Source organism: Orbicella faveolata, unplaced genomic scaffold (assembly GCF_042242905.1).
Source record: "Orbicella faveolata isolate gen_17 unplaced genomic scaffold, um_ofav_v1 contig_26, whole genome shotgun sequence".
In the NCBI taxonomy this organism is placed as follows: Eukaryota; Metazoa; Cnidaria; class Anthozoa; order Scleractinia; family Merulinidae; genus Orbicella; species Orbicella faveolata.
Genome location: NW_028301554.1, coordinates 12,426,348 through 12,453,151, shown reverse-complemented (window position 1 = coordinate 12,453,151; position 26,804 = coordinate 12,426,348). Strand labels below are relative to the sequence as shown.

General features: G+C 38.5%; 2 protein-coding genes across 2 annotated transcripts; both read left to right on the top strand.

Annotated features, from left to right (window-relative positions):
- Positions 1-475: 475 nt before the first annotated feature.
- On the top strand, positions 476-17,109 carry LOC110063304 (glycosylated lysosomal membrane protein A-like). Its single transcript, XM_020770273.2, has 4 exons — positions 476-623; positions 6,854-7,303; positions 12,617-13,131; positions 15,456-17,109. The coding sequence occupies exons 1-4, from the start codon at positions 531-533 to the stop codon at positions 15,631-15,633; spliced, it is 1,236 nt and encodes a 411-aa protein (XP_020625932.2). The 5' UTR covers positions 476-530; the 3' UTR covers positions 15,634-17,109.
- A 2,894-nt stretch (positions 17,110-20,003) lies between these two features.
- LOC110063289 (alpha-endosulfine-like) lies at positions 20,004-25,272 on the top strand. The gene is made up of 4 exons (XM_020770254.2): positions 20,004-20,129; positions 20,198-20,287; positions 20,378-20,543; positions 22,408-25,272. Exons 1-4 carry the CDS (start codon positions 20,091-20,093, stop codon positions 22,461-22,463), a joined length of 351 nt encoding a protein of 116 aa, XP_020625913.1. The 5' UTR covers positions 20,004-20,090; the 3' UTR covers positions 22,464-25,272.
- Positions 25,273-26,804: the final 1,532 nt, after the last annotated feature.

Sequence of the window (26,804 nt, the reverse complement as noted above, 5' to 3'; positions counted from 1 at the left end):
CGCAAACCTCAACCTGGGTATAAACGTCGTCGCGAGTAAGCAGCCAGCACGTTTCGGCAATAATTGGCCATTTTCTTCGATCAGGTAGATTAAGATAGCCAATCTAAAGGCTGTGTTTAGGGGATACACACTGAGATCACTGCGCCATGAAATAATTAGTGATATGTGTATCCGCTGTTCGAAGTTTTAGTCAGATATACAATCGAGTTGGTTGGAACTCAACCAAACTCAAGAAATCCTAATCTGCTCCGTTGGGCGCGAATTCATTTCTGGTTTCTCCTACTCTTTACAGCGCTCGTTGGAACCTCGCAATCGAGTCGCCATTTTGTTCGTTGAATGCCCAGGCGCGTATCAGTGTTTTGTGTATCCCCACGGGGGATACACATATCACTAGTGATATGTGTGCGGGAATACACATATCACGGGGATACACATATCACTGTGACACCGGCCCCTCCCCCAGCTCCCAATAGTCATGACAATCACATGACTTCCTGGTTCGTGACGGAGGAGCTGTATCAGTTCCCAAGATGGCGGACGTTGAACTTTACATTTTAAGGCTTCTTGTACTGTTGGTTGGGATTCTTTGTTTATCGTCCGCTACAGTACAACGGAAGAGAAAGGTGAGATACTCGAATGGCTTTAATATTGCTGTTCCTTGGTTCAAAGTGTCAAAAATATAAGCTTAGGCTCAAACTCAGAAAGTGTTCTGTTGTATTATTTTGCAATTTTGTGATCGTGGAAAGTGTTTCATTGAATTCTGAGACCGCTGGAAGTCTTGAGCAGATAATAAACTCGCAGTCTTCCGCAAAATTGTCAGCTGGAACCATGACACACATTAATCAGTCATCCGCCCAAATATTCCAGCTAATCATACATGGCGTTTTATAGCTTTTGGAGCATTTTGATCTACGGTATAAAGCTTAACGTCCTCAAGCTTAAATGCTTGCTCGCGTATGAAGCAGCATCAGAATAATACTCTGATGTTTTAATATTTTTACATGCTTTTCGATGAAAGTACTCCAGTAACCGCACAGCTTAAGTGGTAGGGACATTGGGTACATGTGGGATCGCACTAGCACTGTGATTTCAACCAATTTCGTATGTTTTAATTTAAATTAGAAAACAGTCCTAAGAAAATACGTGTGCTGATTGGTTAAAAATGGTGTTTCTATTTAACAATTAGATTATGAGCTCTCGATTTCAATGAGGCGATAGTTGATTCAGCCTTCGACCTCATCAACTATCACCTCATAGAAATCTCGAGCGAATAATCTAATCGTTTTAGTAGAATTCTAACTGAAATTAATGCAAATAACGGTTTCTAATTATTTTTCACCGCATTATTGAACTTTACACTTTAACAAAATCGCACATATTGAATTGTCCTTGGTAAATTTGCAGTTGTTTACCCACGCGCACCAGTTTTTTTCAATAATTTCAAGTTTCTAAAGTCAAGAAACCATTACTGTCCTTCTTTTAGTCTTCTCAGGAATTTAATTATCCACTGTACATCTAAACTTTCTTCCAAAACTTCAGAAAAACGATAAAAACATCGCATTTCGGGGATGACTGACAGCCGCTGCACTCTAATGGCTGATAGTATACGAGTAGCTCAGCCAATCAGATTGCAGCATTTGCATTAGTAAACTAGTAAAATTCTATTAATAAACAATTAGATTATGAGCTCGAGATATCTATCGCGTGATAGTTGACTCGGGCTATGCCCTCGTGAACTATCATGCATAGAATTGAGAGCGAATAATCTAGCTCTTTTCGTATAAATCTACAAGTCATTCAAAACTTTATCTTAATCCTCTTCACAGACATTTCGAAAAGGCCAAGAGGTGGCCGTCATTTTGTTAACAAGAAGGTCTTTTAGATCTTATAACCGTGCTTTTAAAATTTAACTGTTTTCTTAGCACTACAGTTGCAATGCAGTGCACTTTCCAAAGCAGTCCTTGATGATTCATTGATTACTGTAGACACCACATCACTTGATCAGCACAAGCTGTATTATGCACCATCAGTCGTAGCCGTTGTGAAATCTCCGATGACCTAATGGTCTTAATCTGGAACTTTCTTCAGGATATGTATGGGCATGAACGATATGAATGATTCGATACTAACACTGTTAACAACGGCTTTCTTTCTTAAAAGTTACGATTAAATTTAACTGGTCCACGAGTAAAGGGCTAGCAAAGTAGTCACACGAGTCATGTAATTCAAAACTTATGTTATCCACAGCTATGTTTAGTACGGTGGTTATTTCCCTACCAATGACGTAATCCTTGCATGATCTGACCCGTTCTTTGCTTGGCTTGCAAATATTTAATTTTCCTTCTGATCACCGAACTTGCTGCGATGAAACAGCCAAAGAATTTACTTCATTTGCCTAAAACCATAAGAAATACTCACAAATTGCAAATAAATTAGTGACCGTCTCTTTTGCTGAAATAAACTTGCAAAGTAAACACGATCTTATTTGTCACGTAGCGAAAGTGAAAGCTACAATGTCAGCACATTCCATGACTGTAATACCTTTTTTTAGCGTGTTTATCATTCCCTTCGAATCCAATGCTTCGATAAAACCAAAAGAAAATATATTTTACCCACAAGAAAGAAAACAATATCTGTAAAATTCTCCTTGTATTAATGTTTCAACAGTTTTTGGCGAATTAACACACGCCGTGCGTGATTCAAAATTTGGCCGAGAGGAAGTTTGGGTCTGGTCACCGACAAAACGAACAAAAACAAGAAGATCTGTGAGATCTTATAACCACGCTTTTAAAATTTAACTGTTTGCTTAGCACTACAGTCGGAATGCAGTGCACATTCCAAAGCAGTCATTGATGAGTCTTTTCTTACTGTAGACATCACATCACTTGATCAACACAAACTGTATTATTGCACCATCAGTGGTAGCCATTGACAAATCTCCGATGACGTAATGGTCTCAATCTTTGTAGAACTTTCTTCGGGATATGTATGGGCATGAATGATATAAATGACACAATAATAACACTATTAACAACAGCTTTCTTTCTTAAAAGTCATGATTAAATTTAATTGGTGTTTTCCACGAGTAAAGGGCTAGCAAAGTAGTCACACAACTCATATAATTTAATAATAAAACTCTATCCCGACCAATGTATCGATTTTGGTCACTCCAGTGACCACAGATTGAAAACGTGACAGAAAATTGGCATTACTTTCGATTCTCACTAAATTTGGACAGTGGGATGATCTCATCATTAGCCAATTACAGGCCATTTTTCAGCTCTTTTCGTCATATCCCCCCCACGGGAGAATTTTGTCAAGTTAGCTAATTTAGTATGCAAGCCACCGTAATGGCGGTCACCGTTGACGAAATGTTTATTTGCTCAAAATTGGGGCAAAATCTTTTGGAGATGGAAGTCAGGACATTTGTAAGGATACAGAAAGTAATTTGGGACCGGTTGCTGGCTTCTAAGGCTGAATTTATCCAGAAGTAAGCTGTATTTTCGTTTTCGTGCCAAAAGCCATGCAATGAAATATTATCGGCTTGTTCTGCTGTCTTGTTCTGTTTTCCTCTTGGTCTTTTTTGTAGCCCGCCGAGGCCAGTCTTTCATCTAAATCAGTTGAAAAAAGTTCGAAAAAGATGTTCCCATTCAAGTTTAAACTCTCAGGCAATAATTCTGGAGTTTTTTGGCCGAAACGTCGGCTTTGTTATGTTCGTGTTTTTCGGTTGCTATGGGCGACCGTTGCTTCCTTTGTTAGGTCAAGTCTGGGGAGTGAGGTCACAAAAAAATTCTAATTAATTCTGGTTTTGTCCGATTTCGCTGAAATTTTAACACGATAAAGCTGGATTGTTAACGAATAGATTTATCGTCTGCCGATGTGTGGTAGCTATTAACGCTGAAGTGTTATATCGCTTCGAAGTCAGGGTTTTGAAGAGATTTTTTGCAACGTGTGGGTTCGGCGTGATTTTGTAATCAGAGGTTTCGGTTGACCCCGGAGGAAAAAATATCCGGAAAAGGTCATTTCATCGACGATTCAAACGAATATAAATATGTATATGTTCCGAGCTAAATTTCTGGTGAAAAAATATAATTTTTGACGAGCACTGGGTTTTTAATTTTTTCCCGTGAAAGACGAGATTTATTAATGTTTCAACAGCTTTTGGCGAGTAAACATCACAGGTTGCGTGACTCAAAATTTGGCCGAGTGGAAGCTTGGGTCTGCTCGCACACAAATTGAAAAAAAACCATGGGTAAACCATGAACCGCGCTTGGCCCATGGCCGCGCGGTTAAAAAAACCATGTGTAGAACAGGAACCGCGCTCAGCCCATGGTCGAGTGGTTAACAAGGGCACATCATGAAAAGTTTTGGAGAACTCGGAAAAGCTGTGGAAACACCTACGGCTCATGTTCCCACAGCATTTCTTGTTCTCCCAAACTTCCACTTGTGTTTCTATAGCTCGATAGCAACACGGTACATGTTTTCTATTTCTAAAAATATTGGTCACGACACTCTTAGTCATATTTATAACACAATCCTTGATCGTGATTTGGTTTCTGAGCACTTATTTGTCATGTAATCAGCCATGTAATCAATGGGTGTCCAATTACAGGTATCCAATTTCAACTTTTTGTAATTGAATAGCTATCTGTAATTGGATACCCAGGCCATTCCCATGCCAGTCATATGTCTCCCTCTTAATGTTCCCACAGTTTTTGAGAAAGGAATACTGACTTTTTCATTCAAAAGAAGTTCTCAAAAGACTTGTTTAATCTCAAACGTTGTTATTGATGTGATAAACCTCATTCTTCTCACTGCCACTCGGTTGACTTGTGTTCGGTGGTCGCGATTTCAACTCTTCCATATCTTGTAAATAGCCAACTGTTCAGCCTCCAACCAGTTGAGATTTTTAACAAGTTTTCAGTTCTATTTACAATATTTGTTTCTTCATTTATAGTGTCCACAGTTAGCATAACAGTGCTAAATACCATGACACTTGAATAAAGTGATTTATTTTATTTTAACTGGACCTCAATTCAAAGAGCAATTGTGCTTGAAATTTCAAGTCAGCGTCATGTAGTGCACTCATCTGATTTTAAAATAACTTGCATGACTATTCCCTGAATATTACTAATTAAAGTACTGTTTTTCAGTTACATCCAGTGCTGTACATTTAATATTTAGTGCAAGTGTTAAAAACAACAGTGTTTGGAACAAAACGTCTTTCACAATACTAAAAAGTTCTCGGGTTGCTACTTTTGAACGTTATGGTACTGTGACTTATTTCAAGTAACTTTTACTTATTTAGGCCCATAGCTCTTCAGTTATGTACATGTAATCAACTCTGCAAATACTCTACAAACTGAGAAAATACAGCTGCTTCTATTTTGTTTATGTAGAAATAAACTGAAATTGAAGACTCAACATAGAATTTATAGTGCGTGTTGAATAGTTGTTGACAACAGCTTGGCAGAGAAAAAAAAAGAAAAAAATCTTTATTAATCCACTGATGCCTGTGCCGGCTGTAAGCGGCTGTACCGAGGATTGGTTGGCCTTTGTTCCACTCCTGACATCATCACCTTTGACCAAATTTGGCATCACCTATACTCAAGTTTTCCAGCAGGAAAAGATATTTCCAATGATACCCAGATCAGAGCGATTGGGTCAAATTTGTGCGTGAAATATACACAAAAAAGCTTAGAAATTTCAGTGATAAACTTGCAGCAAAATGTCCCTCAATTACACTTGGCTACTCCATGGTAAGAATTTTCAGTCTCGATGATTCTCTTCTTGAACTGGAAGCAAGCCCAGTAGGAGGTCAACAATTGTAGCAAAAAGATAAGAAAAGGAGAAAAAGGAAAGTAAAAAAAAAATTATAAACTGAAAAGCCTAAAGACGTAGGTCACTTTCCAAATTTTGATTTGTGTGCATGTGACTTCCACGTGTGACTTCCGGGCCCAGTATTTGAACCCAGGTGATGTTGGCAGGAGCGAGCACTCTCAGTACTATAGCACCCCTGCCTCCCTAGCGCTAAACTGAACTGACCAGAATCGTCTTTATCAACTCTCCAGGATGATCTGGTAGTCCACTGGATACAGACCAAATATCTTGGTCTCCTGTATGTGGAGGAAAGTCTTCAAAGTACATTTTTCACACTTGTTTTGGTTGATTTTTCCAAGGAAAAATTTGGAATACTTTTATGTTTTTACATTGTTGTTTGAATTGGTGGAACTCTACTTTTGACAATGTTTTTTAGGGTTCATAAGATAAAATTAAGGTCTTATGTGTCCCATAGAGGGACAAGGACTGGTGATGATGATGATGATGATGATGATGATTATGGTGAAGATAAAATTGGTGATCTCCCAGATTTCAATTTATTTTTAGGTCGGCATATCAACAGAATGCAATGGTTGTGGCAGTGATATTCATTTGTGAACATATAACAGTTGTATGCTTAAAAACAAAACTGAAAATATTATGATGTAGTGAGGAAAAAAGAGAAAAAGAGTAAAACAGAGGGTGACTCTTACTTGACTTGACTCATGCTACTGCAACTCAAATGATGGTGTATGTATTTTTCAGTTACCTAATGTGTAACAGCTAACTTACAGTCTTTAATTTTCCATGTCAACTCTGTTTTTTGTTTATATTTTGTACAATAAAATGGCAGAGATACTTAAAAAACTCTCAGTGTTCCCCTCAGCCAGTCCTTAGTTCCCAGACCTCACAGTTTCTTTGGGACCTTTCAAGTATACAGCTCTACCAGTCAGAAGTGATAATTATAATGATTACAAAGGTAACAATTCTCTTTTAACAGCTCATTATTTTTAATACTTTGTTTTTTTGTCAGATAACCATCAAGGAATATCAATGTCCACTCAATATTTCAAAGTGTGAGAATAAGAACCACAGCATCATTGATGTTATTGCAGAGAGTGATGATAACAGAAGTGTCATTCATTACCTGTGGTCCATTATTGGCTCCCCAACAATCATTGCTGCCTACTTTGAGAAAACAGATGTTGTCTTAAAAGTAAACTGGACAGACATTTTAAATGAAGATTCAAAGGAGGGAATTCATTTTTCAGAGAAAAGCAAATACATCACTGCATTTGTTATTCCAGCCATTTATGAATTTCAGGATCCTAAAGATGAGCTGTTCTATACTGATGTTAAAGGAATTATCACAAAACATTTATTTCAAGCTAAGAATATTTCATGGGAGAGCCCTGAAGTAGACCACAAACACAACATGACAACTTTCAAAGCCAGCATGTTAGGAGGATCTGTCATTTTCCAGGTAAGCTGGAGTTCGAACGTTCCATCCCTCGTGTACGTTATGGTGTTACACCAGAGGCTCATTCCTGTAGGCCACAAACTTCAATCATGTATGCAGCCAATATAGTACACAGCTCATGAACTTGTACTATTTAGCCCATTGTGCATCCTTGCTGCACACAGTTTTAATTAAGAGATTATAAGAGACTTTCTTCAAGCTAAACTTGACAGCAAAACAAAAGTTTGTTTTCTCCTAAACAACCTTTTTAAAACACTAGTTTAAATGACATGCTGTTAGACTGTTCCTTATAAGCCATCGTGCTTATACTGTAACCCCACCCCCTGCCCTGGTTATAGGCCCCTCTACCTGTAAACCAGAAAAATACATTCGATTCTAAGTGCCCCCCCCCCCCCCCGCTGCACCTCCAGTTTTCCTTGTTTGAGTTGATGTTAAGCACTGTCACAGAAATTGCTTATATTATGACATTTTAAAGCTAATTATAAACCAGTAAATAAAAAACACATTTTGATCAACACTGCTACAGCTCATTTCTGGGCTGGTTTTTATAAGTCCCCTTGAATATAAGCCCCTTAGCCTGCGTAGCAAGCGTTTCCGTGGGGTTTGGAAGCAAAGAAAGACCGAGGAACGGGATTTTCGGTATTTTGTCTGCGCGGAAAATGGGGCGAGAACCAAAAAAAAGAATGAAGGGGGTGGGAGAGGGGAAGGAAAGAAACACTTGCAGACAAACCCCTGGATTTTGAAAACCTCCGTTCGCCAGCGAACGGAACTCGTGATTGGCTGGGCTAGACCAGTATTATTGACACATGTCGATCAAAGGTATTTTGATACCTTTGAGTGCCAGACAAACAGGGAAGACGCATTTGGTTAGAAAACGCTTTAACTTTTCTCGCTGAACGAGGATTTAGTTGTCAGCTTCGACAGTACAGTAGAAATCCTGTAGTGCAATGCCGACGCTTTGGTTTTTCGAAGCCTGCACATTATTGCAGAAGCAAGCGCGACACAATTTACAGGTGTTCCTTTAATTTTAACATCACTTTCTTGAATGCCACATGTGCCAAGGACAAGATAATAAACCAAGGGACAGAAAATTCGCACTACTGCGTGGGAAAACCTAGTGATTTCGTTTGGCTTGTTACGTGGCAACATGTTGTCGCAGGTACTCTGACATTTCATTAGAAGCATTTTTGTTGGCAGCATTTAGAACCTCTGGGTACAATTCTGAATGATTTGTTATAGTGTTAGCTGCGGCATGCAAGTTTTTGTCACATATTTGCCTTACCAAAAATTTAGTCGTCTCGTCGCGGGGAGTTCTTACGAGGACATTTTATAAACAACTTTGACTTGGAGGCCGCCTAGGGGAAGATTATCTTTATTCAGATACTGGTCAAGATTATCGTTATTTCCCCTTTCAGATGTTTGAAGCCTCTCCTGCCCAAATTACAAAGTTTGCCGTGAAGACTTTCTGTTGTTTGTTTTTGCTGCAGGCGATAACACTCAAACCGATTTGCGGATCTGGTGTTTCCAGCAAACGCTTCTTTACTGGAATTGCCTTTGTGGGAGTTGACTTGCTAATTTTACCTTGTATCGATTCCTGGACCAATGAATACAGTGATCCAAGATTTCGAATCATGCGAGCACAAGGATTACTAACGCGACTTGAATACTTCTCACATTTTAACTTTCTGGCAGATTTGTGCTAAAACTTCACCCTTGCAGTCCTTCCTTTTAGACGGATTGAGTAGAAATATAGCTTGATTATAAATTACCAAATTTAATTCATTGAGATTTCCCCGTTCCTACCGTGCGCTCGTTGTTTCAGACATGTTTTGACAAGTAAAGTTTATTTTGGTTCAAAGTTCACTTCTGCTACGGAAGGCTGAAGATCTTATTGGTTAATTTATGACAGCTGATGACAGCACGAAATCTCAGTGTGCGCACTCAGGCATGAAAGGCCAAGTGGGCGGTTTTCAAAATCCAGGGGTTTGTCTGCAAGCGTTTCCTTCCTTCCTTCCCCTCCCCCTCCCCCCTCTTTTACTCGCTCCATTTTTCGCACTGTAATTCTTTGCTCCCGAACCTCACAGAAACGCTTGCTATGCAGGCTATAAGCCCCTCTGTAAATATAAGTTGTACATCAACCTTGTTCCCAGGGTCTCTAATCTTACTACCCCTTGGAGCGAGCAAGGAGAGACCCTGCTTGGGTCTGGTCACGTGTCTCCCAGAATCTGGGAGATGACAATTAAATTATTGAAGGGATTAGCGGCTTAGTAGGAATTTTGTCTATACTTAGCCTACGGGAGTGCGGTATGTGTTGTCACCAAAGTAAACTGAGAACGATATGATGTTCTGCGGTAATGTCAATCCAGCGGTAATATTCTGCAAACCCCAAGGAAAACTTATCCATCATCTGATAGCGGAAATTCAAGGTTGTATGGTTCAGTGAAGGACGTTACATATTGTAAAAATCTCCTCAAGAATGTAAATGGAGAATTGCACACCGTGGCCGAGGCTGTGTATGGAAGATCTTTCACTTATCTTTACCTCAGAATGAAGTGTAGGTCTTGTGAACAGCAATTAAATAATTTTAGAGAATTCAGGGCCTTTTAATTGATCACTGAAAGCCAAAGTTACTTTGAAAGGAGCGAAGGGGTGAAAAGATTTATTGAAGTTTCACCGCGCCGTCAGTGCCCCGAACATTGCAGAACGTGAAGGATAATACAACAAACTCGTCGCGGTATGCATTTTGCCGTCGTTGCCGATGAACTGGGTTTATCTTCGACCAAAAGGAGGCTAGAAAAAGAAAAATATAATTTTTATTGTGTAGTTAATAAATAAGTGTGTGTGACTCCAACGGTTCTTGACAATTGTGCACATTCTCATTTAGTTTTCGATCTCTCGACCTTTCTTTGCTTCACATGTGTTTTTGAGGGGGACTTTTTATGTTGTGTTATTAGAGTAAGTAAGTAAGTAAGTAAGTAACTTTATTTAATGAGGGTAAAAACACTTTAAGTAGAGCGGAGTCGTTTGATTGTGTTACAGCATATTTTTAGAGGTCGTAGGTCCACATGGTTTCCGCTGTTAACTGCATGTTGCTTCTCAGAGTTTAACACCTCTGTAATTTGCCATGCCATGCTTATACTTTGGTTAGGTTCGTTTCTGTTGCAAGTTATGTAAGTATTGGCTCTCCACGGACAAAGATTAAAATATTCCGTGAACATATTCCTTACTTGCATTCTATATTGTGACGCAGCAGGTGACGCCGGGCCCGGCTATTTGATTAGAACTGTTTTCAAGCACAGTGCGTTGCACGAATATCATATTTATCTTCGTCCAGCTTGTCTCCAGACAGTGCTGTAGCTTTACTTTGAGAAAGCTATACGTTTTCCAAGAGACATTCTTATGTTTTTTTGCATCAATTTGATCGAGTGCATTCAAAGAAGAAACAACAATTACTATGGGAAGAAATTGCGCTGCTCGACGTCCCCAGTTGAAATATGACTGACTTTCCATAAATCCAGTGGGTAAGACAGCAACACTGAAAATCACAACCACTAAATTGCCTCGAGACAGACTTGCTCAACCTTTAGGTAAACGTTGGAATAGATATTATTCAAAATTTCAGCCTGAAAGCTAAGTATTGATAAACGCCATGGGTAATGGCAGTCGCAGCGCGATAAATTCGACAAAGCTCAACGTGACAAATTGCTGATTACAGAGGACCCCTTCCTGATGTTCTCAATTGTCAAGGTGGCACATGACGAGACCCAACCAGGGTCTCTCCTCGCTCGCTCCAGGGGGCGGTAAGATGAGAGACCCTCGGAACGAGGTTGGTTGTACATCTAAGCCCAAGAAAAACCCCTTACAAATTTAGTACTTGGGTGGGTGAGCAAATCAAAATACCCCAGTGATGTAAAAAAATGATTTCTTTTTTACTTCTTTTGCATCCCTTTTTAAGGCCATATCAGTGACTGCAGAACTTCCCAGCCCTGTGTAATGCCTTTTCTTCTTTTAATCAACTATTTGTTCACATCATTTTGCCATGTCCATAATTATTTTATATTTACAGTACTGTATTTATAGTGAAATGCAGCTCTCAAATTCTCGTAATTTTCCCTTTCCGTTTCCTATCCAACATTTTTTATAAGGTATTAATCATTCAAAATTTATGCAGCTCATCAATTTTGTGATTTTCAATATCCTTTTTGTTGGCAGTCAAGTACAGTTAAATCTTTGTCAAACAGACACTTTTGAGAAATGTGCTATTGTTATTAGCTTCTATACAATAGAGACGTTCCTGCAAAGTCTTCTCAATGTAGATTATTTCTGCAGTGAGATATTGAGTACAGTGAAACCTGTATTAAGTAGACACCCTTGGGACACTGACTAGTGTCCGCTTAATACAGGGTGTCCACTCTAAGAAGGTCCTAATATATTGTGCAATAAAAGTTAATTATTAACCCTTTTGTAACACAGTATGACACAGTGTAAGATCAAAGACTGCTCATAGCACAATGTCCAGTCAGTCAATGCATCAATCTGGAATAATCGACTTAGCTTTAAAATGATATCCTTAAACAATGTTAAAGGAGTCTGAGCTGAGCTTTTAGAAGTAAAAAGTCTGGGAAGTGTCTGCTAATTTCAGGTTGTGTACAACAAAATGGCTTAATATTGATGTCCATGTCTGCTTAACAGAGATGTCCATTGAATGCAGGTTTATTTTACAGTAAATGTGGGAAGAAAATTTTGGAACTCGAGCTGGTGTCCACTTAATATGGGGTCCGCTTAAAACAGGTTTCACTGTACTTGCATCAGAAATGCAAAGAACGAATCAGGAGCATTGCGAACAAAAATTGAAACTAATCAGTCAGGGAGGAAATTGTTTCATATATATGTATACATCAAATTAACTTGAACTTAAATATGACTGCAAAAGCCTTATACACTGGTCAGTAGATTCACAAAAAGTTGAACAGGAAGGGAAGGAAGGAGTAAAGGAGTAAATTTCCCATCCATACCTACAACTTGGAAGAAAGTATTATGTCCAAGTTAAAAATAGTGAAATTCCCAGACCTGTTACATGTAAACTAAAAGGGACTCAATAACGTATAGTTTCACTTTTTGGTTAGTCAGAGCATTCCTGACTTACCTGACTTTCCGTGACCCAATGGTTAGTGTGTTGGGCTCTGGATCATGTGTCAACTATTTAAATTTGTTATTACAATGTAGTATTTGATTGGAATATATTGATGGTAATATTCAAAGGATCTGTTGGCACAGAAGTGAACTTCAAGCTAATTTTTTCCCTTTTTTCTACAGTGCAATGCATCAGCCAGTCAAGGAACAGAGTCGGTTTTACCACATCAGAAGTTCACCAGCAACTCAACAGTTTTTACCCTCACTCTTGATGGCTTAAAAAACCTTGGAATGCATACTCGATTTATATTTGAATTAGTTTCATTTTCTATTGATAAAGTTTCCACTTGTATCACAGCTGAACGGTCTCTTGATGATGAACACACACCAGCTGTTTTCAAAACAATTGTTGTCAACAGCACTGGTTTCACTGGCACATCGTATAGTGCGTGGAAACCTGTTGCTTATATCAAAAAGACAAGGAGTCTGGATAATCAAGTTCCTTCTTGGGCATACTATGAGAATGAACACAAGTATGTAAAAACACAAAGTTGTTCATCACTTCCTTCATCTTCCTCCAAACAATTTCACAGCATAGTGCACCATTTGAAAGGGATTACCTTTACATCTCATGGAATGAATATTTCTTTTGGACAAAAAAAGGATGGTTGGTATGAAGTCTCACACTACCTCTCTTGGTAAGTACCAGATCGTTTTACTTTATTTTATTAGCTAGCTTACTGAGCTTTTTGCCACTGGTGATAGTGCTGGTGATTATGAGGAACAGATCTCCTCCACTGGCTTGTGTGTCACCTGTCAGCCAACTGCTAACAAGCAGATTACAGACAAACTACCTCCAAAGTACAACAGGTTACCAAACCTCACCCAACACAAACATGTGACTGTATTATATACCAATATACCTGGCTCTAAGTAACAATGCATTCTTAAAACCACAAAACTGACAAACCATGTTCAAAGTTTGGAATGTACAGATCTGGGATTCACACCATTACTCTTCATAGTGAAGCTGACCTTTTAGCTTACAAACAGCACCTTTAGAACCCACCAAGTTAAAAGAAAGTGATCTCCACACTACATATAGACATCTACTATTTCCTTCATGGCAGAAATAGTGATGAACTTGCTAAGATACTAATTGTGTTCCAGTATCCCACTATTCACGCTTTAAATTTTGGTGAAATTATGGTGACAGGCATTCTTTGTGACCAACCCGGCTCATGAAATTTGTTGTTCTCTTTCAATGTCTACTGTGCGAACCATTTAGCTTCATTGGCACTGTATGTTGTGTTACTAGGACGAGTTTGAATGAAGTACATGTCATAGGTCTGTGTGGTTTTACCTTGAGCAACTTGACAACTCTGTAATTTGCCATATGTTTCATTAGCAAGGTGTGTCCGTTCAGCAGTATTTCTGTTCTGCTTCCAAATTGGGCATAAAACTCGTCACACAATCAAGCATGATAAGTCAGTGGAAAACTGGCATGCTGAATAAATCCCTCATAATCCAGTGTAAATTATGTCAAACATCTTGTGTTGATAGCTGGGAAGAGTTGACTTTTAAGGGGGGTCCTTCTTAACCCTTTGACTCCCAAGCGCCCATATATGCACAATGAGTGGTCATGCTCTTTGTACCACTTGTGACATCATCAATTGAAATGTCACCAGATATTCTTGATAAGCAGATAGTAGAGCTGGGATATATCTATCCGCACAACCATCGATTTTGGATATCGACGACATTCTGACTTAGCAAACTGAAAACCAACATTATCAGTTTTGGTGCAAAAATGGTGGTAAACTGGCCCATTATACTTATAATTGATCGAGGTCCCATTTCCAGGCTTTGTGCATAATTAACACCCAACTTTTTATGGCAGCCAGAACGAATATGAAAGGCAAAAGGCAGCAAGAGTAAAAGGGCTGAGAAAAAAGGAAAGGAAAGGGGCAAGAAAAAATTTCGGAATGGGCAATCACAAAAAAAAAAAAAAAAAAGTCCAAAGTTTGGCTTACACGCACGCTCCAAATTAAAATTTTGTACATTTTTGTACCTAATCTTCAGGAAATTTATCTTTTTGATAACAAAAAAAAAACCTTTTTTTAGCAAAACTAAGGCCCATTTAGCGTCATAGCAACCAAAAAACTGATTTAACAGTTAAAAATGGCATTTTTTGGTGAAAATTTAGGATGAAAGGGTTAACTACAGATTGTTGAGGAATTGCTGAAGGCCATATTTATAGAAAAGCTATTTTAGAGTGTTTTGTAATGCTAAATGGTGAATTTTAATGGAAAAAAAAAAAAAAGATTTCACCTTCATAACTAGTGCTAGTCCCAAACCATACGTTAGAATTTTAAATCCCTAATCAGAAATAACTCAGACTTGTTTATAATCGTATGTATGGAATTACTGTTTACACATATAAGAGGAAAGCTACTGTAGAAAGTCTGTTAATACGGGTGTTTATTACCTCATAATTTTTATGATAACACGAGTTTCATAAAACCCATACGTAGCATTAAGCATGTGAGTGCTCTTAATCTGTTGACACTGATTGAAATTTTTGGATTTAGATGCCTTGTAAGTTTTAGGTTTTTTCGTTTATTCTGGTCACAAGACTGGTCAAATATGGCCGTGATTGGAAACTTTGGTAGGACTCTTCAATGGAACAAACTTGTGTAAAAAGCCTATCCTTAGGAGGTCTGGTTTTCAGAATGTGACAGTTAGAAACCTTTCTTAGCAACAAACTCATGATCAATTGGTAGTTAAGGAGGACCCCCTTAATAATGCTTATTGCCAAGCAACCAATTTGAGTGTGGTCCCTGAACTCTGGAGAAACAACAGGATACTGGAGCACGATAAGTAACGGAGCTTTGCAGACATCACACTATCTATGTTACTGCTAATCGGTTTAATAACTATTTTTCAGCACTGAAGAGAGTATATTTTTGTCTAAATTGTTTAGATTCTTTGGATAAACAGATTGTTTATGTTATGTTTTTAGGTCTGCTATGGTAGGTTATGGAAGACCAGAATATGATTCGTTCTCCACGGTGGTGTGGATAATCATATTTGTTGGATTTGGTGCTCCAATGCTTCTTATTGTTATAAGTATTGTTTACATCATTGCAAAGAAGATCAAAGCCAAAAAGACAACAACGTCATATGGTATGATAAACTGACAATTTATTTGTAGATGGTACCATTGACTTCAGCTTTGAAAGAATTTCACAGGGATTGTATTGTTCTCAGGATCAAGTGATATTAGTCTTTGTTTAGCTTATACAACGTGCTGGCTGCCGAGATCTTGTAGCTGAAAAATAACTTCCTCTTTGAGCCTCATAATGGCTGGCCAGTCAGCATCAGAGGTCTTTTTCATAGTTATCATTTGTACAAAATCAGATTACTTTCCTAAGAGATATGTGCAGAGTGAAGAAGTCACTGTGCAAAACGTCGGTTTGCTCAATCTTTTCTAGTCTTCTAGTCATCCTCAAGTAGAGTTTGTTTATTTAAAGAAGAGTTGTCCTTGGTTAATGGTTTAACTTCTCAACCAAGCCTTCTTTAAACTAGTGTTTGAATGAGCATCTACAATTGAATTGAATTAAATGGAAAAAGTAATAACACATTCTTCCTTGTTACCAAGCCAAACATTGGCTCTCCTGGGGCCCGTTTCTCGAAAGCCCCGGAAACTTTTCGGGCCCTTAAAGCCATTTTTAATTCATCTGTATCTAAAAACAGATAATTGTATACGCCTGAAACTTCTTGTATGAAGGGAACCTATGTTCATATTAAGAAAATGTGAATAAAACAGCTCTATAATCGTAAGGTTCGAGAGTTTGCTATGGCTTTCCGGGCCCGAAAAGTTTCCGGGGCTTTCGAGAAACGGGCCCCTGGCCCAGCACATGCTCAACATATTTCCCCTCATCCCCGGTAAGCAAGTTAAACACGTCAAAAATGTTTACATGTCACAGGGTGAACTTGAAGTTTCTAGTTGTGAAGAAGTGTATGAAAGTTCTCTAGCTAGTGGGATGGGGAAGGGGGTAGTAGTGAGGGGGGGGGGGGGGCTTGGTTTGGAGGGTACACCCCCTACCAGAGAGTCCAGAAACAACTTTAACCATGCAAACAGGCCCTTAGTCTCATTGCTGTCTAGTTCATTTGTTAAGCTCAGCTGTCCAGCACAAATTTTTGCGAATGTTTTTTGCACACATCTTTTGGATGTGTTTGTGACATTGAATTACTCATGTGTTATGTTGGTCTGGTGTGTGTTTTTAGAGGGAAACTAAGAAATGCTGTAGGGTCTATGATATCCTTGAAATTCAGTTGTAATAAATTCACAGATTGATATAAGCAGATAACATTATTCTACTAGTAATAATAAAAAACATTTTGGCTATTGTCTGATCAAGTTTGTTCTCTTTGTACTATAGTATTTCATTGAATCAGGAATAAGCTTAAAGCCCTATCTTTTTTTGCAAACCAGTGAGGCATTAAAACATTCTGGTGAACAATCTAGAAACGTGCACAGAACCCAGTGTCTGTGTTGAAAGTTTAAATTTGATATAGAAAATGTCCAGATATTTATTATAATTTTTTTTATGTCCTAGCAACCACTCGTTATGCCTTTTCTATATGAATAAAGGTTTTCATTTATAACAAAATCGCCGTCCGCCTTGTGTTTGTCTTCTTTCTGTTATAATTTTAAGGTCCCTTCCACTTCATGGGAACTTGCACAGTAATCTTATGACTGTTATTCTAGATCATTGTTTGAAAACTCGAGGTCTAATACTTTGCGTCTGCTCCGGGGGTAGGGGCCGGTTTTGTTTTGCTTGCCCTGCAGCTTTTCTTCCTTCTGTGATTTCTTCTTTTTTTTTTACCCAAAATAAGGGGGGCCGGGCCCGGGCCCCTCCCCTAGATCTGCCACTGCATAACATGTCGTTATGTGGCTAGTGTGAACCTAACCTGAGATCAGGCGTTTTTTTTTTTTTTTTTTTTTTTTTTGAAAGAAGAAGGGAAAAGGGAGAAACGCAGCGCTGGATGTTCACATTACACGAAACCGTGGCATAACGCTGTATTCATCGATCAACTCGCCGTGGATGTAAGAAAAGAAATGTTCCATACCGTTTATCATGTCAATCTATGCCATTAACTGGTACCGTAGTCACGTTAGAAAAATACTGGGCGAATGGACTTTGAGTCCGGGCGAAACGACTTTTTGTTCGGGCGAATCGTCTTCCAGTTCGGGCGAAAGGGTTTCGGGCGAACGGAATTTCGGGCGAAACGACCGTAAACCTCCGGCCTGATGGGCCACTTGGCTAGTGTGCATAATTTACCTTTTTACATTTTTAGATTACAGAATATAGTAAAAACCGGTGTGACTAGGAACTGAACTATCAAATAGAACTGTATGGTGTCTCTGTTACATTGCGCATGTGCCAACTTATTCGTAGTTTTTATCGCTGTATTGTTTTGCAAGTCATGTGAGAAAAAGGACACAATTCAAGGGTTTTTACCCTCGGCTAGACTTCTTTGACACGTTAATAAAGTTTTCATTCATTCATACTTTTCAATGGTTAAAAAAATTTCATGTGAAAGCATTGTGTGATTTTATTGTTTCAGTTTTATTTTCCATCAACGCGCAAGAAAATGTTCTGAACAAACTCTTAGCCTTGGGTATTTAAAATTTCGCCAAATACAGGCTCAATATTCTTGTAAATAGATCTTGTAAACAAATTGAATATAAGCCCCTCGAACTTCGTTTCAGACTAGTATTTGTTTATAGAACAAACTATCAGCCCAAAAGTCCGTACCGTAAAAAAAAAAAAAACAGGGACCGATATTTTCTCAGTCCGATCCCGAGAATCACGGAATAACGAGGTGGTAAAACATCGGAAACCTCAAGCGCGCAATTTTGACTGGGATGTCTGCAGAAGGGAAAGAGAGTTGGAAGAAAACGAAACGGAATCTTTTGTCGTCGTCGTCGTGTGGGTTCTTTAACGTCCCCTGCTGACCATAACAGTGAAGATGCAAGAGACGGGGCCTACGGTTTATCGTCCTTATCCGAGAAGACTAGACTATCTAACCATTTGCAGATGTCATTGCAAAGGCAGCATATTCTCCTCCTGAGTGTTGGTCCGGTCTGGGGCTCGAACACGAGACCTCCCGCACAGCAGTCCGACGCTCTACCAACTGAGCTAACCGGTCGGCGGTTGTGAGGACCCTGGGAACGAGGTTGGGTGTCAGGCCTGGGAACGTTCGTGATTTTTCACAAGATGACACTTTGACATTTTTCTACGTTATCAGTTTTTAATTTTATATTTTCGTTTGAACGTTTATACCCATTTAAGTGTCACGCATCAACCGGGGAGAACAATTTCTTTCTTTTTGTTCATCCTAAACACTTTTTTTTACGGTTACAGTCTTTGATACAGGTATCTTTTTTAACTGTTCGTTTTAATTTATTTTTTGAAATAACCAAACTTGATGCTATTCCACTTTTTTTTCCCGCTGGACATGGAAGTAATTGTCATTAACATAAAACCACATTACAGTAGGCTATTGAAAATGCTGCGATTTGATTTGCTGAGCTATCGCACACCCACGGGCCGATATTCTCCCAGTAAGGCCCTACATATATGTGATCAACATGATACTGTATGTTTAATTAATGACCAAGGGCTGGAAGAGAACGTTCATTACAGTTATGCCTGTACAAGATAAAGTACAATGAGTAGCCCAAATTGAAGTTTTTCAGCAATATTCTGACGTGATCTGACGTCATGTTAACAAATTGACGTAGTCTGCGGATCCACTCGGCTATCGCCTCGTGAATCCACAGCTACTTTGACAATGTTATGTCAAAATTCATAATCAGTGATTAGGACAGACGCATGAAAAACTGACGTCAATTTGTTTTTTACGATAACAAATTGTCAAATTGTCCACTCTCGCTCGTTGCCGCATCGCAGAAATTATAACTTCATGTGCCTGTCCGCTTATTGACATTGAAAATTAGCCAATGAGCGCACGAGAATTTTTACAGTTATCATAAAAGGGCTAAAAACGATATTCGAAATAACCGAGTCAAGCTGAAATAGCCGATAGTGGAAGACTCAAAGACAAGGGCAAATCCAAGTGAATTGGGTTTGAGATCGCAGAAATAACGGGGAAATCGAAATAACCTAGTTCGAATTAGCCGGGCCCAAATGTACATCTATTAATCTTCATCGATATGCATCAACTATGGTGATACTAGAAGTCGTAGATGTCATTTTCAAATTTGCAAAATAACCCAAAATGTGAAACAGTCAATGAGAAAGACGAACACCTTGAACTAGTGGTGACCCAGTAGTGAGCTAGCCTCTTCTTCAAAGATTGCCTTGCAATCAAGTGATTTTATTTTCACTCAGAGACATCTGGTACGTGCATTTCTTGAAACCACTGGATGGCAAAAAATTTGGCAACAGCCTGAATAACAGGCAGAGAGCGCGAAGCTCTTTATAACCTGTCACTACCCGATGGGTCGCTTGCGACATTAATCTACTTGTAGGGTAGGTGACGTACATTACCAAATTTGGCACTACCGCAGGCCAGCAGTTTTTGAAATCCGCCATTTTGAGTTGCTGAGGTTTTAGCTTAGAAAATGAGCGAAGAAACGGCACCAGAAGAAAAGCCAAGCGAGGTGAAATTCGTTGTTAGAATTCTTTTACTTTGTCCTAATTTTAACTGTGCCCTTTTGTGTTATTTTAGCTTACAGAGGAGCAGAAGTTGGAACTGAAATTTCCAGGGAACAAGAAACCAGTCGCGACTGATATTCTCAGAAAGAGAATGCAGAGAGGGGTATGTTTTAAAGCATATTGCAGAACTTATGTAAGGATGTAACTTTTGAATGTTTTGCATTACATTGCATGTTATTCTCTCCTCGTCCAGGTGAAATATTTTGATTCTGGTGATTATGCAATGGCGAAGAGCGAGAAAAAAGGAGGCCCAGCGGCAGCAATTAACAGAGGAAAACCAATGCCTTGTATGCCGCTTGCAGTCGGAAAAGCTATTCCTACACCTGAGAATATTCCACACAGGAAAACATCTGTACCTAGTAAGTTGGTGGATCCTCATGACCAGCTTGAAGTGGCGGTAACGCGGTAGCTTAAACTGCTGCTGAGCAAGTAATATTTGAACACTATATGATATGAATGCGTCCATTGCAACACTGGGTTGCTTTTGAACCTGAGCTTAAAGCATTTTTGGTACGATAAACTTAGCTACCTATTTTAAAGGAAGCTTTTTTTAATTTACATGGTAAAATTTGTGAAATGTAGATTTAAAGTCAAATCTTCGTGCCAAAGTAAGCCATTTTATATACCTATGTACAAAGAGGTCTATCAACAAAGAGGCAAAATTTTGAACTACAGAAGGAGCATGTAATTCGTAAACGAGTTAAGGCCAAGATTCTATCCCTGCCCACTTCTGAGGGTTGAATTGGCAATGGTGAAACTTTTCAAAAGGCTTGTAAGTTGCCCTATGTACCAAGAAATAAAGTGTAGGAATAATTTGAGCAGCATTGCTAATTATTGGTGGATTATGGCCATTAAGAACATAAGAAAACTTTTTGTAGTACAGTCACTCAGTCTTAATGGAGAGTTTTGCATGAAAGCAAGTCCTAAAAGAACAGTTGCAGATCACTACCAAAGTCAATGTTTTAAAATGTCCATTTAGAAAGTCCTGGAAATTGCATAGGTAAAATTGCCAATTATATAGATCTGTGGATTGGTAGATTTGTTTGCAGCTTGTGTTACTTGAATGCCCAATTTGCAGGCTGTTTTTTTAAAGGTTTGATGGCATTTATCATCAGTGATAAGACATGCATAAAACTGATGTAACTTTTTAATGCAGCACCAACAAAACTGACATACTCAATACGAGGACGACATTTTTTAAAGGTTTATTTCTTTTATTGATGATAACAATGTTGTAAAATGAGAAATTATAACACATCTAGTGGAGTGTTCATGTGATACTGAAATGTTTGAGCTTTCAGGACTTGGTTCGTAATGGATGTGTACTGTTTGCTTCTTGCCCAGGTTATTTGTTTTGTTACTTGCCCTTGTCATAGAATTATCTGAGGTGTACATTCTCTACTTTGCAATAAAAAGTAGTACACATACTGCCAAACAAATTGTGATGGTTGCCTTTAGTCAGTAGTTGCTTTTTGGACCGGTTATCACTAGTTAACTCAAAATAATAGCAAAACAAGTAGTCAATAATGTTTTTCTTTCTTAGGAGCCATCAACATACCGGTATTCACTTGTTCCCAGCTTAACGTCAACTGGACGTTAAGCCAGATGTTAGTGTTACTTCGTGTTGAGGATGGTGCACATATGCAGTTTTCAACTGCATATGTCATGCAACACATTTGAAAGAATCTGAATTCTGTAGATGGAAATCAGAAACAAAAATAGGACAAGGAAGACACACCTGAGATCAGAACAGTTATGAGAAAGCTTTATTTGATTCACAAAAATGGTTTTCTCTACCCTCTAACAGCAACAAATTACGCTCATATCTTCTCATGTCAGCAACATATACTGTAGTGAGTGGAATGCGTAACTCTTGGGGAAGCAAAATTTCACATGGATGTTTAGGAAGGGTCCAACCTAAACATCCATTTGATGTTAAGTAGGGAACAAGTGAATATTTGATAGCCCCATGTTAACCATGAACTCTGAAGCATTTTAACCATCCAGGGTAAACTAATCTTGCAGTAGCTAGCTTTTAATGCTGTGCTAACCCATTAACTGTAACTTCAAGTTGTTTAATTAAGTAACATTCTGTTCGTGAGTGATATGAGCTTTACTTTAAAAAATCATCTTTTAATTGTTTATGTGTAATTTATATGTAATACTAGAACTGAAATCTCTATTGTGTGCATACATGTAACATATTCTTGCTCTGTGCTGCAGCGGATTATCACAGTCGTACAAGAAGTGGAGAATATAACCTAGTAATGGATCAATAAACTTCTGGTTTGGAATGTACTCAAGACTTCATCTTCTTCACCTAAATTAAAAATAACAGACTGACCATTCTAGCTATATGATCTGCAACAATCCTCTGAGGTAATTAATGCTAAATGCATCTTCCATGCGTGACAGCTTCAGGTTTACTGTAAAGCTTGTTTATTCAATTCTGTAGTATGTCAAACTTCTGTTGAAGTAATTTTAATATATAAATGATAACTAGTCTTTTTCTAGTTAATTTAACCACAGCAGCTATAATTTTTTGGCTACAGTAAATGGTTAACTGAATGAAGTACTCTTTGTACAATGTTAGTGCACTACAGAAAACTAGAGAAGCCTAGACTATTTTTGTTATTATTTATTGCGTGGTAACTTGGGTAAATAATGTCCATTGGGACACAATGTATTTTATTTTATAATGATTCAAGTGTGCTATCCCTCCAATGACATTTTCCTCATGGTAATTGATGAATTTGTGGCAAATTGTAAACGTACAAGAACAATCTCTTAGCTCTTTCTCCTGCTTCAAAACTAATAAACTGCACTAAAAAATAAACCCCAGATACCACATCTTTTCAGACTGTAATAACACCAATGATCAAATACGAGCTTATAAACCTCATCACTAGATTAGCTCTCAAAGAAAATACCTCCATTCTTGATTTTTGATCACGCATTTTCTGGAAATTAAATTTGGCCTCTAAAACAAGACACAATTAATTGGTATGACTGTGCCATTTATTACCGGGAAAAATTTCAGAGGGAATAGCAATAATGTTAAATATGTAGTATTTTCGTTTAAAGACATTTCAGCATTTGTGTGTTGGTTGTGCCATGTTCAGGACAAGAAATGATACACTTTATTTATATGTGTACTGTAACGAGTACTTACACAACCCCGAGCGTCAGTAAATGTTTCAACTTTTGAATTTGTGTTTTTAACTTGTTAGCAGCAAGTTAATCAGTCAAATTCACCACATTGTATTCTTTATTTAATTTCTTGCCAAGTATTTACAACAATACAGCTCACCATATCTCATTTGAAAGGGCCCAAAAAGTACTTTCCAGAAAAGAAAAGGTTGTCTTCATAGAAAGTAATCATTCTTTTCTTACTTGGCTTGTTGACCAAATTCTCCCTGATCTTAGTAAATAGATTTGGCATTGTAACTGGATTTTAAATATGGACTTGAGTAGAAATTGCCCCATATCAGACAGTTGAGACCATATCTACTTGATTAAGCGCCACTCCTGATTAAGTGTTGCATCTGAGAGCAAAAATATACAGTGACTCTCTTGAAGCGCTGCATTCATTTGCAATGCATCACAGACTGAATAATTTATTGTTTGAGGAGTCAACTATTACTAAAGAACAAGTACAGGATAACTCAGATTATCTAAACCAGCCCCTGAAATTTATTCTCCTGGGTTGCAGTGTTTTTTGGTTCAAAGTGGCTATGTTTTGTTGTTATCAGTTGCTTGTTATCACTGACAAATTCCGTGACTTTTTAAAGAGCGGCTACGCTGCCCCTGAATAAGTACTACCGGCAACTGGAATACTGAAAAATTAAAGAGGACCACGGCACTCAATCGAGTAAATACAGTAGTTGTTTTGTATTAGTGGAGCCAGTTGCAGTAAATATTGTTTGAAGTTCAGAAACTTACAGCCCTGTAAGATGATCTGTTGACCTCAACATCCATCTTGCGATATTCTATGTAACCAGGCTGCTGATGTTCAGTCAGAGGTCAGTTCACCAATATTGTAAATGTGGTAGAATTTTCATTGTTTCTGATACCAGTGTTAGAAGTGTGATGAATTCTTTCAGTTAATAGCTGTGGAAAAAAGTCATGAATTTGTGTTGTCTATTGAAACTGTGCATGGAAACAAGATTGAAGAGCTGCTAAGATTTAACCATTTAAACACACGTGCTCTGGGAGAGACCGAACTCTGTAACAAACGTGCTTGGGCAAATTGCCTTGACAAATGGCACACTCCAATGGTTGTGACTTGCCTTTTCCTGGCAAAGATGATCTCATCAGCATAGCCAGTATGCAAATCGACTAAAACACGATCTTTTGAGAGACATGATCTTTTGTGAACTCTTCATATGCTTTCCCATTCAATTTCCAGAAACACCCCTCTCAAATGTCTTCTTGGTTTCCTGAGGAATTGTGAACTCTTAAATTAATAGCAGTGCTAATTTGCTATCAGAAACAGCTGTGATATCTACCATGTTTATGATTGTTGAACTCTCAACTGACTTCACATGCTTGACGCATGCTTGACGCATGTAACGTTGTAATTTCATTTAACAACTTAGATGCAAAAAACTGACCTAAAACAAAATAAAAAAATGTAAGAAAAAGTCAATTGAGTACTTTGAAAAGAAGTTTAAAAGTTTCAGTGTTGATTACCGATTAGAAGTAATGGGGATTTGTGGCAGTAAGCAGACGTATTGTGTCAGAATGTTTTTCCTAATTCCTCTAGTCACCTTACTCTTGAGGGGCAAGTAGCCAGAGGAGAAGGGCAACTGTAATTATATCAGATTGAAGATCTGCTATTTGCTGACATAAATCATTCCCACTACTTAAGAGTTTTGTCACCTTTACTGTGTGCTGTTGTCAAGTCATGTTTGTTATAGGTAAGTCTATCTATCTTTTCTAAACAATTTTAAAACTTTATTCTCTCAGTAGAGAGCAATATTGTTAGCTTACGAATTATGTTTTCGAAGGCCAAGGCTATCCCTGTGGGAGTTGTATATATGTGGCATTATTTGTTGGTTGTAAAAAATAAACATAAAGTAAATTTTATCTGTTTTATCTTCTATAAGATCAGGTTCTAATTTCTGTACCAGATTGAAAATATGGCTCAAACTTTCTCAGATATAGTCATTCAGAAGATGAGAACGTCCTTCATTCATCGTAAGTAACTACCAATTAAATACAAACGCCAAACGTTTCAGTCTAAAGCTAAACGCAATGTAAAGCGAAGCAAAATTCCAACAAGTTAGTTACCCAGCAGCAGCTGGGTGGTAGACTAGTCAATTGGTAGGCTTGGCTCAACTTCATTTTCTGTAACTTTTAAGTGGCGTACCGTGTGCCGATACTTTGGTGGAACTTGTCTGGATTTGAAATTCTCTCTCTGTTTGGTATTAGTACAGTTGTCACAGTTTGTGTGATAAAACCTACTTTGTTTCACCAGAAATCTTTCCCTGCTTTCTGAATTTACTTACAAGGACTTGTTGATAAAACAAAGTAATTCTGTCAATACTTAGCAAGAAAAAGTTCTGGCATTTTCTGGCTAGAATGTAAACCTTATAACCAAGTAAAAGGGCTACACTGAAACAATATCAACTCACGGTATTGAAACGTACTCGCAACATTCAAAACAGTCCTGGTTACTGTGCCAGTGGGTTCGTTATCTTCGTAAAAAAAAAGTTGTCAGACGAAGAGGTGGTCATTTCAACAGTTCTTCCTTGCTGGAACTTCACCACCGTGAACGCTCGACACCAGGTGCAACACCGTGAATGATCACCCCTCTTTCCACCCCGTGCATCCTCGTTCAATCCATTTCAAATCAGTGTTCACCGTTCAACCCCGTCCGAAACGTTCAATACCGTTTATTCTCATTCAATCCCGTTTAACAATTTTCATCCTCACTCCATCTCGTTCAACCTCATTCAAGCCCGTTTAGCACTGCTCACCCTGCTTCAACTCTGCTCAACACCTTGTACCCTCTTAATTCCGTTCAAAGTTCTAATTTCATCTGCAACTGACTTCACGTTTACGAGGTGCTCTTTTGGGTTGAGGTAATTCTGGGGAAAAGCGCTGAGTTATTTTTGACAAGAACATCCGAATGTATAAAAACCAAGAGAGGATAAGGGGTATAAGAGTAAAACACCCGTAGTACAGTGCTCCCTCGGATGATGTTAGCACGCGCGTTGCGTAAGTGTTTTTGCGGAGGTGGGGTGGGGGGGATGCAAGTGAAGCCGTGCTAAGTGTCTAAGTGATTGAAATTCGCGTCACTGAATTGGCTAATCCTAGAACCTCCTAGGATTGCCGAAGCCGGGAGCTATCTAAAAATAACTTGGGACTAAGGCATGTAGACAGAATTGACTCTCTCACCCTTCATCTTCTCGTGGTAAAACGAAAGGGAGACCTTTGTTTCTAAGGTATTATGTCTTCGCCTTATGAAAGAACCAGTCAAGGCGCTTAATAGAAGACCAGTTCCTGATCTGTCACGCGAGAATGATGTGAGTAATTCAGAAGATGAACCACGGATGATCTGAAACGGGACAGGCCGGCGCCTACAAAATGCAAGTTCTGAGAGTGGAATGGGAGTG

What these genes read in the sequence shown, in the direction of transcription:
- LOC110063289 (XM_020770254.2), top strand. Translation starts at nt 20,091, where the DNA reads ATGAGCGAAGAAACGGCACCAGAAGAAAAGCCAAGCGAG. An exon ending in GAAAGAGAATGCAGAGAGGG is followed by an intron (nt 20,288 to 20,377) that starts GTATGTTTTAAA and finishes CTCCTCGTCCAG; the next exon opens with GTGAAATATTTTGATTCTGG. An exon ending in CAGGAAAACATCTGTACCTA is followed by an intron (nt 20,544 to 22,407) that starts GTAAGTTGGTGG and finishes TCTGTGCTGCAG; the next exon opens with CGGATTATCACAGTCGTACA.
- LOC110063304 (XM_020770273.2), top strand. Translation starts at nt 531, where the DNA reads ATGGCGGACGTTGAACTTTACATTTTAAGGCTTCTTGTACTGTTGGTT. An exon ending in GAGGATCTGTCATTTTCCAG is followed by an intron (nt 7,304 to 12,616) that starts GTAAGCTGGAGT and finishes TTTTTTCTACAG; the next exon opens with TGCAATGCATCAGCCAGTCA. An exon ending in GTCTCACACTACCTCTCTTG is followed by an intron (nt 13,132 to 15,455) that starts GTAAGTACCAGA and finishes TTATGTTTTTAG; the next exon opens with GTCTGCTATGGTAGGTTATG.